This window comes from Eurypyga helias, unplaced genomic scaffold (assembly GCF_000690775.1).
Source record: "Eurypyga helias isolate BGI_N326 unplaced genomic scaffold, ASM69077v1 scaffold2317, whole genome shotgun sequence".
NCBI classification, from domain to species: Eukaryota; Metazoa; Chordata; class Aves; order Eurypygiformes; family Eurypygidae; genus Eurypyga; species Eurypyga helias.
Window position 1 is genome coordinate 52,822 of NW_010259596.1, and position 11,030 is coordinate 63,851.

Genomic DNA, 11,030 nt, shown 5'->3' on the forward strand with positions numbered 1-11,030 from the left:
CTGAATGAAAGCCTCCGCAAAAGTATTCCCCTTGATTTCAGCAGGTTTTAAATCAAGTCGAGCCTTAGAGGGAAAAAATGCAGAGATAAAATTTTTATGAACTGTTCCAGTTCTGCTACAAAAAGTCAGCTAAATGAAAATTTTAAGTTTACCTTTGGCAAACGATCCTCAACAAGAGAAACGCGCTGGCGCTGCCTTCGCTAACGCACTGAATACTGCCACCACAACTGCCACCAGAGCCTTCACAGTAACAAGGAGCAAACGCGCCCTTCAAAACCATGATGCTAAACCCAAGAAAACGCTGACTATTGCGGGGTGGGGGAGATGTTCAGTTCAAACGAAAGAAAATTATCGCAAGCAATGAGTTGGGTGACCTACAAGATACACACATTTTGTTCAACTCTGTGTGAAGATTAAAGTTAATCTTTTATTAGGCTTGTGTTTGGTCATATTACCATTTCCATTAATAGTGACGTTAAATTCTTAACGGGATTTGGTGATTCACAAGGAAAAGGTAAATGCATTTGTGTGTTTCACCTATAGGCAATCTGCAGTTGTTTCTCCTGTAGCGTTTCCAAAGCATTCCAATCTCTTGGGAGCACCTTAATACTCAAAATGCCCCATGCTATCAGTTCTAGATCGCATGCTACTAGGCATGAAGTCAGTCACACAAGAAACGCCCCTCTTGGGGTCTTCAGAATCAGAATGACTGAGCTGATCAGTCATTTTGGGGGCAGGGAGGGGAAAGTCTCTTTCAAAGTCTCCTTTAATGCTTTATCACGTCTAGCCCAAAACAAACTGTCATATTTGGTGTGCCAATCAGAAGGCTTCGGAAACAAGCTGTGCTGCAGGCCCATCAAAGGGACAAATAATTGGGAAGTATGACTTCCTGTTCCAAGTCTGAAGTTATCATGATGTGATAAAGTAGTAGAGCACAACAAAAGCCTGTAAGTATAAGCTGAAAAGGAGAAACACTTACGGGTTCTAATCACTGTGCCCTAAAAATATAAATGGGGCTCTGAGGACTACTGTCAAGTACAAACCTCCCCCTTTAACTGGGACCTTCACATACCTGCACGCCAGCATTTGCAAATGCCTGGTTCTGAGGAACAACGCCAAAAGCAGTACCTGAGATTTCCATAATGGCTTCAGCATTCTGCACCATCCCCTCAGAGAATGAAGCTCAGGGTACGGATGCTGATAACCAGTCACCGTGTTACTACGAGACACTCAGTAAAAATTTCAGAATGTGAAACTCCCCACACTGTGGAATTTAATTTAAAATATTACAAAATGATAGGATGGAATTTTTGATCCTTTCCCTTCGGGAATGCATGTAAGGGACATACCTCTGAAAAGCCTCTGGCTCTTCTTTCATTTTAAACATACTGACTGTCTCTAACTATTAAGGAATTCAAAAGTTGCTTCTAGAGAATACTATAACATATGATTTAAATTAAGTATTACAGTATGCATGTTATATCTGATAAAGAAAGACAAATCTTACTTGTATTTTAAACTTCTTTGGAATGAAATTACTTAGCACACATCCATGAGAATAACATCAGACTAGATAATAAGCTCTGACCTTTCTGTTTTTGATTCACCGTCAGCTCGATAGTGTTCAAGGTCTTGGTAAAGAGACTGCAATTCTGCTTGAAGTCCTTTTTCCCGTTCTATACTTCCTTCATAAAATTTAATCTCCTTTTCCATTGCTTTTACTTTTTCTTCCATCGCCTTAAATTCGTGAAGTGTCAAATAGCTGACTCCACAGTATTTACACACGGTCTCACCCCGGGACATCTAGAAAGACATACACTTGTAAGGTTGTAAGAAACAAGTGGAACAACAAGAACAAAACCACAACTGAATGACACTAAATATTAAGAAGAAATCTGAGTAGTTTAAACCGTTTACTGCTCTGGAGCATTTATGATGGGAGGATGTTAGTGCTTTCACAAATAGCAAAGACAAAATTCCACATTAGCAAAATGAAATCAAGCCGCAGCGGTACTTTTGCTTACTGGAAACTTCACAAGATCTATCAACTATGCGATTTATCACGTGGGAACTCCCACTGGAACTGTAAACCGAAGTACCTCTGAATTCTGTCTGATGTATTAATATAAAATAAAAGGCTGTGTTTTACAAAGTTATCTCCTTAATGAATTTGTGATTGCCTGAGCCAGAATAAAATGTTATTTACTGTGGTTTTTTGACAACTCATATCCAATTAAGTGGTCAAGATGAAAAATGGACAGTGAATAGAATGATGTAATCTGCAATCTTTACAAAAATAATTCAAACGAGTAAGGGACTAATTATGATGATGCAGTGTCCATGGCACTCGAGTGTTGTGGAAAACATAACCCTTTTGCTAGGTATGAAGTATTCATCGTTGATTAAAAAAATACAGAGTACGTAATACACATCTAACTGAAAGGGCATTTCTTAAATTGAGACACATACTTCTGGAAGTGCTCACATTATTGAACTTCCCAGTAAGCAAGGCTTCATAAACATGAACAGACAGAGGCGCTCTGATTTATTGCTCAGTATGTCAGTTATTCCTGGGCATTCTAATCATTTTTCACTTCCAGAAAAAACTGCTGTTTCCAAGTGCTGCAGCACTCAACCTGCACGAGAAACGGATACCAAGTACATCATATTCAAAGCAACAAACACAAAAAGGCGTTGGTAAGCTTGGAGACGGGAAGGATGGAAAACAGGTGGCAGCTGGAAGAGCAGTTGCGTGTTTGTGCATTGAGAGCTTAAAGCAGGCTTTTACCTTCCCTGCAATTATCAAGCGGTACGAGGATTTTGACGCAGTGACTGATGAAAATCAGAAAGATGGAACGCTGAAAACGGTTTAAGTCAAAGAATCCCTTGTATTACAGAAAACGACAAAGAAAAGAGGCGTTTTGAGACACCGGGGTAAATTGAAAGAAATCATACTTAGATGAAAGAAAACAGCTTTCAAAAATTGTAAATAAAAGACTCTGTATCCTGTGAGTCAATAATCTTTAGCACTTTAAATATAGCTTGATAAAAATGGTATTTCAGGATGCCCTGGAATTACCACACCAAGCTTTATTTTCCGATTTCTTAGTTTTCCCCCCGTTTAAAATACCCCTAGTTACAGTTGCTCCGAATGAGCAGAAAACGCAAGTTTATTTTTCCTGGCAGCAGCAAACCGTGCTTGGAAATATGAAACTGTTATTCAGGATAACTACCATAAAGTTCCAAAGCACTAAAATTACTATATTGAAAAAGGACAAAATGAGCTGTTATAAGGCGCAAAGGAGGGGGTCTCTTATCCCCAAAAGAACACTGTGCTCTTGCAGCACCACTGGTGCTGTCTTCCAAATAAACAGCTACAGGAATGTCACTGGGTACTGGGATTAAAAACAAAATAAAGACAATTGGGGTCCTGAGCTGAAAATGTTTTATGCACATACTGGAACTTTTTCATTTTCAAATTTAATTTTGTCATAGAACAATAAATATTATCCATCTGGACTTAGCGGGAAATGGGTCCCGTTCTTCTACACATCCACTCACATCCCCTGAAGTGAAAACCTGACAGGACTTCAGACCAGGTTGGATTTTGAAAGTATTTGCTACGTAGTCAAGAATGGCAGGAAAGCCCGATGGCTTTATATTACTGCAGTAAGGAAAGAAAGGTCTGTCTTTTAACCAGAGCCTTGCTTCCGGACATGCACAGTTATCCACCACAACATACCGTAGACAGAAGTTTTAAAACTAGCTCATGTCTATCCGCAGTATAAATAGCAATTTCTTAATACCAGTAATGAATTTGGCATGGGTTGAGTGATGCTCCAATAGGCAAGATAGCCCAACCCTAATTCCATGCTGCAGTAGATCAACACCAACAAGCAAGGTAATTAATTTAAATCCAGCATGTGTACACCCAATATGCCTAGAAAATTAACAGTTGAAAGTGAATAGCTCGAGAGCAAGGCCTGAACTGGGCAGAGGAAGGGGTGTACTGATCTGAATGCTCATCCTAAATCCAAGATTATTCTCTCATGCCCATAGTGGCCAAATCACAAGCAGGACTTTCCCCTTCCCCCTGCCCTTATACTGTCAACACCACAATCCAAGTTCTTCTCACCGATATTTAAAATATCTCTGAAATTCCTGAGCTGGCTGGACAATATCCAGATGTTACTGAAGCTTCACACAGACAGGTACAGAGAAATGATGTCAAGCTGTAGATGCTGATTTCATTCAGCCAAAGTAACAACCAAGTTATCTTAGGGCTACCCCAATTTAAAGGTCAGAGCCAGAATGCATTTAATAGCTTTGAAAACTACTTACAAACAAAACGCTTTTGGGTTTTGCACAGCTTCCAAGAGAAATAACATTACTTTGTCTATGTGTGTATTTCACTATTGTCACCCTTCAGTAATTTGTGAACAAGAATGGTCATTTATAACCAATTCTGACACTGAGGGCAGAAATAGCTAAGTGTCTAAAACTTTTAGACAACCAGGCAAGCAACAAAGACTTGGTAAGCTCCCTGCTGAAGTAAACCAGAGTGTGAGCCTGCAGTCCTTCTCCGATAACCCATACAGGAGAGAGCCTTAGAAATGGTCTATCCACAAGGAAAGATTCCATTAGACCTTGTATCTTAGACAGCAAGGATGATCAACCATGACAGTCTGTAGGAAATAAGTTTTCATTGGTTTTTAGGCTTACAAAGCTACCATTTCTGGAGTAGTGTTATCCCTGAGTAACCACTAAGAATGCGTACCACAGACACTATTTATGTTTTCAGATGCCAAGTTTCACTATTTACGCTTTGACAAAAGACACCTGTCATCTTCTCAAATTCAAAGCGAGAAAAAATCAGGGGAAAAGCAGAGTTTGGACGGAACAGAAAAGGAAACTATCAGCACTCTACCTAGAAAGGGGACTGGGTATGTCCTTAGCAGCGAGAATAAGCAGTGAACAGACAAAAGAAAATCAATTAGGAATAAAAAAAAAAACCAACCCAAGCAGAAGATAATTTCAGTATTGTCTTGGTCAGCCTGGATAGGGAAACTCGGGGCAAAGGGGACTTGAAAAGGTGACAAGGGGATACTAAAGAAACCCTGCTATTTGAGTTAGCACGACAGTACTGCATGCACAGTAACAACATAAAAACTAACTCCCTGTCTACATTTCTGATACATGTTACCCCAGATGCTACCAAGAAAGGAGGACAAAGTGCTTGAACCAGGAGGATATTTGATTTACATTTCTGATACACGTTACCCCAGATGCTACCAAGAAAGGGAGTTACATCCGGAACAAACCTTATCACAAGGTGGCTGAGATATTCCAGCAGCTGCTCCACTACAGCATCTGTGGGAACAGTTTCAACTCAGAGCCGTGTTCGGTTTTGGGAGAAGTAGTGTTATTCCACGGTTACATAGATTTCTTTAGCTACCAAAGGCAAGTGGAGAACTGAGACACAATGGAGAGTCATTCAAATTACATCTGCCTGGCTCAGTACCGTAAGCATCTGCAGACCATAAGTTGAAAGGAAAATAAAGAAAATACACTGGTGGTCTGGACCATTTTTAGACTTTTGAATGACAAGACAGGTATTTATATCTTTTCTACTTGACCTAATAACTACAGGGAGCGTCAGCTTGTGCACTGCTATTCTCCTCTGCTATTCCAGATTCCACCCACAAAACTCACCACGACAAAGAGGTAAATTTTTGTTAAAAGAAAAATAGCCTACTTTCTCACGTAGTAGTGCCTTGGTATTACAACATATGGATCCCTTATGCTGGAAATAGTCCATTACAAGCAGCTAATAGCCATGACTCTTAAAAGCTGGAACTAAAGTCCTCAACTAATAAGATGTTTTTAAAAAGCTTTGAATATATTTGTGTGCATCGCCAAAATAAAAACATAAAGCCATGAGCCCAGATGTACTCTTTGTACATTAATTTTACAGCACAGGGGAGGGAGAGCCTAAAGGAAACGCAGCACTCTGCACCCTCCTTGCATCACCCAGTGGTCCTCAGGCACTTAACAGCAGTGACAGCTCTTGCTCCTTAGTTTTCTGTCAGGACTGAGACTGATTTAGCAAGGACTGGCCAAATATAAAAAAACCCAAACCAACTCTGTATTTGTCCAAACTACACTTGTAGCAGAACAATACAGAAAACTCAAGAAAACAATTTAAAAAAAATTATGCAGCAATTGAATGCTTTTAAATTATTTCTGTATATACGTAATTATTTGCTCCACTTCCATAAAATCGCAGTCGCAAAATAAAATCACAGTACTTGCTTTGAATAAATGAGTAGTGTAGAAATAGGCTTGTAGTAAAAACCAGAATGCCCAGCTCTCAAAGGTTTCATTCAAAACATGCCCTGAAATAATCAGTTTGTCACGACAGGAAATACTCGGATTTCAGGTAGCTTTAATTTTTCCATGCCTGTGAGTAAAGCAGACTAATGAACCATAAAAGACTGGATTGCACCGCTAGCAACTGCACACACTCACACAAGCCCTGCAGATACCTAACACGTGTCCAACAGGCCGTGCAGACCATACTGGCGCTCAGAAGCTTTCAGGATGTGTTCCGGCACGCTCCAGACCTCCGGCACAATGCAGAGTGGAGAGCTCTTACCGACGGAACCACAGCCCGTTGCGACAAAACACGATGCCTGCGCAGACAAACGACAATTTAGCCGACTGTTAACCACCTCTTTGCCTGACAAATAACTTTTTGCATCTGTAATTGCAACTGTTGGGGAGCCCCTCCTAGCTACAACCCAACTGCTTGCCATGCAACAGAGACCGCAAACCCTCCAATTCCTAGCAACACACTTGGAGGATGCTTGCAGAAAGGGGAGAAAAGCCTGGAGACAGTGAACACAGCCCTATTTCGGGGAGAAAAGCCTGGAGACAGTGAACACAGCTCTAGCCTTATGAGTATAGCCAGAGAGAAAAAAGCTTTGCTGCCCTAGGTGGCCATGGGTGACTCCAGAATTCTCACATTTGAAACAGAAGATCGTTATACATGATCTGCTTTCACAAATCCTCTGATACCACAACACACAGCGGTAACAAAGACAGCTGACTTTATGATCTGGGAGCTGGTTTTCCCAAATCCAGCAAAATTGCTGTCGTGCTTATCTGGAGGGAACAAACAGAAATGCTGCTATTTGTAAATCCATACTGTTATCACTACTGTAAGTACTGAACACACAGCTATGCTGTTCACTCCTACAGAGCCAGACTTGGTGGAAGGGACAGATTCCTTAGCTCATTAACGCAACTGGAACTGTGTAAGAACCTATTAAAAAAATAACCCCAGGTTCAAAGGCAGCGAGAAAAATGAACGATAACATAATGTGCTCATAAAGATACCATAATGTGCCCAATCTATAGCACACGTGACAAATGTAATGAGTAACCATTTGCTACCAGTAACGTACGTGATGTTTTGTGGATAGTGGGATACCAGGGAACGTTCTGTACTGATGTCTAACACAGCTTCAAAGTTCCTGCTCTGCTTGCTTTCTTAAGCTCCTAGGGCAAGAGAACTACTAATCTGTAAGGGTATCTTGTGCTCAATTAATTTTATGATCTACGTTAAGAAAAGGTTATTTATTTGACAAATAAAATATAAAATTAAATATAACTTTGTTTGATACTTTGAGGACTTTAAGTCATTTTACTGCTGTTCCATTTCCCATTTCAGTAAGATCTTCAGGGCAAGTAGGCATTACAAGCTAGTTATCTCTGCAAAGTTCTTTCTACAGTCCTGTAACAAGAGAGTTAGAAAAAATGTAGGTTCTACTGAAGCAGACCAACCAACTCAGTCTGGCACACCAGATCTGCAAGCATCACCTCCCAGAAGTATACAAACATCCCAAAATAAGTCTGAGAGGTAACAAATACCCTCCCCAAAAACAGTCACAGAAGAGAACACAAGCTAAGGCTTGGACTTTGCCACTGACTGACTTGGTTATTTCCTACATCTGCTGCCAAAACAGCAGCATCTGTGCTCCACATTCGCCATCACCACCACACCATGTGGCTTGGCTTCCTCCGAAACCTGCGGCGAGAACAGGCTCCCGCTGCCTCCTAACATCCACAGACATTGCTCCATTGGGTAACCAAACTGCTAACAGGCAAAGTCACAACTCGGGGAGGGGGGGTTTAAATATTTTTAGAAACAAGCTATGATTTTGATCTTTACTAATAATTAGTTTCTAAGAGGCATGCAACCATAAACACAACCAAAAATGCGATAAGCTTTAATAATGAATACGTGATGCTTATTCACCTGTTGATTACTTTTTTCGTTTAGCATCCAGCTTGCAATGCATACTGTGTGGAAGAAATAGGAGGGCAGTAGAGGGAATAAGGGGGGGGAGGAAAGCAAGGGCATGTAAAATTCTTACATGACCTTCTGAGGCAAAATTCACCAGAACCCTAAGAGTCTAAGTCACTTCGTATCTATCATTTCATTAACAAAACACCAAGAAATTTCCTCCCCTCTGGATTACATTTTAAAGAAAGTTTTAAAAAACACAGTGGGCAACACCCAGTCTGCGTATGGTCAATTTATATCAACTTCTGCCCTGACATCCACGGCTTTACCCAATCTCTCTCTGGCAGACTCAGGCAGCAGAACCGGATGTTCCAGGTGAACGCCAGATGTCCCCTCCCCTTTCCATGCCATTTTAGAGGCAGCAACGTCACTGCTCCAAGTTCTGATAAGCACCTCACGAAGCTCCTGCATCTGCTAGGAGCACGAAGGTGAGGAATGGCGAAGCTCTGGTCTGCAACCTTCGCTTTGAGGTAGCTGCTTGACCTCCTGGCAGCACTACAACCCAACCTCCAGCAAGCCAACCCAAAACGGCACCTAGACGTGAATATTCTTCATTCTGCAGCTGGAATCATTATGCTTAACATACTGCCACTAGACACATGTGTTCCTCCGGTCAGCAAGTTGCACGTTGGGAGCATGTGCTCCGTTTGGCAGAGCAATCTACAGCTGGCACAAATTCTGCTTATGTTAGGAGTAATCTAAAAGGAAAGACTAGAAAGGCGACGCTATGGAATCCAAGCAGCAGAGAACAGGAAGAGAATTAGAACATGTGTACATAAAAGGTAGAAAATACAAGGACAGGAAATTGTGAGAATGGCTTGTAATCAAGCTCTGTATCTTGTAACTGTACTGCAGCTACAATGCAAGTCAGCTGAGTGAGGAGATGAGGAGCAGCAAAGGATATGTAAAGCCTTGTATCTTAACTGATGCCAAAATCTCAGGCTGTCATTGCCCTGGAGCTCACATATCTCACACGAGGTGCAGGGTAGGATGGGGCAGGAACACAAGCCTATCCATGTGCATATCTAGAATCATCGTGCCTTCTGCATAGAGATGTTTGTGAAACGTGTACCGCAGAACTGGAAGAGAGCTGAAGGACTGCCTGCCCAGTCCCCTGCTCCAAAGCAAAACTGTGCCTGACCTGTCCCCCACAGTGCCACTGGAAGAATTCCACATCGCCCCGGGGTGAGCTGCTCTACAGTTTCATAAAACTCAAACAAAGCAAGTCCAGAAAGGTGGGGATAAGATTAACTTGCAGCTGGAGATGAAGGGCAACCACCATCTTCCTACACATGTGAGCACTGCTACTGTGCCCTCAAGTATTTTTTAGAATAAGTAAACACAGCTCTATCATCCTTTCATAAAAGGGCAAGATTTTTAAGCTTTTTACTATTTTCACTCTTTTCTAAATTCCCATCAATCATGTTATTTTTCTTAAAGCCTGCAGCTCAGACCAACACCCCAACAGCCCTGACCAGAAGAATAGTGAAGGCTCAAGTTTCACATGCAACTCCTATACTAATACACTTAGTAGTTGCTTTCTTTGTAACATCACTTTGTTAATATTATGCTGCTTATGAGCTGACGATAGACCTCAGTGCAGGGTTTGACAAGTGACAAGGAAGCTTAACCAGTTACTATGTATTTCGTATTGACATACTGGACTTGATGTTTGCAAACTAACGTCTAAATAAACAAACATTCCTGATATCCTTCCTGCTACCAAAACAGCTGCTCATCAGTCTGGACATTTCCCAGGTTCCTCTCCTCCCCTTTTTTAGGGGCAAGTATTCCTTTCCCTTCCTTTGGCTATCTTACCCATCCTTGAATTCTCAGAAATCATCAATGGCTCAGAAACTGTCTCAATGGTTTCCTGGCCCATTCCAGGAAGAACTTCTCCAGGCTGCGCTAGCCTGAGCACACACAGCTTTTTACGTTATTTGTTAATTATTAGACACATACCAAAAAAAAATGAGGACAGCTGGGTGTCTTATTGCCAAAGTAAAGACTTTCATAGTGTCACAAAAATGACTTGTGTGCATCACAGCCTATAAAGCCTCCTCATAAATTAACCCATACAAACAGCAGCGTTGTTACACTGGTAATAATCTGTCTCCCAAAGAGAACAGCCTCACACAGGACGAGAGGATGCAAGAAGGGGAATGTTCTGTTCCTGTTTGTATTAACACTCCTGCGGAACAACTACTTGTTATGCTCTGCAGTCATTCCCAACTTACAGCAACAAAACATGCCGTACGGGGCAAAACCTGAAACTCACCTGGCAGAGACAGCGCCGTTTGAGAATGAGAATGGTGTTCCTACAGCATCCGTGTGGAATTACACATCACGTATGATGACAAAACCTCGAACGCACCCAACCCACAACCAGGACGAAAATGTAGCAGATAATGTACCCCTGTTCGAAGGCCTGTGAAATATCGAAGGCCTTGGGTTTTTTTTTTTACTACTGTAGTGTCTGGTCTCCGAATGGTTGGTACCTTGTACGTGCACTGTTTCGTACCTTCCGAATCTCCTCGGGCAGCGCATGAATGGGGACGTGCCGCTCCATGGCCTCCCAGAACTCGGCGCCAGGGTCAGGGAAGCTGCCAGAGGTCACAAGGAGGGTCAGAACCGCGCGTTTCCTCTGGCCCGCGCGCGGACC

The 11,030-nt window shown here is 41.8% G+C and overlaps 1 protein-coding gene across 1 annotated transcript in view; it reads right to left on the minus strand.

Annotated features, from left to right (window-relative positions):
• The window catches only part of LEKR1 (leucine, glutamate and lysine rich 1), a 47,831-nt gene extending 36,894 nt beyond the window's left edge, over positions 1–10,937 (minus strand). Inside the window, exons 1-2 of the mRNA XM_010154688.1 lie at positions 10,890–10,937; positions 1,589–1,803 (exon numbers count right to left, since the gene is read on the minus strand). Of these exons, the coding sequence (XP_010152990.1) occupies positions 1,589–1,803; positions 10,890–10,937 (263 nt within the window). The remainder of the gene's footprint in view (positions 1–1,588; positions 1,804–10,889) is intronic.
• Between the last annotated feature and the right edge of the window lie 93 nt (positions 10,938–11,030).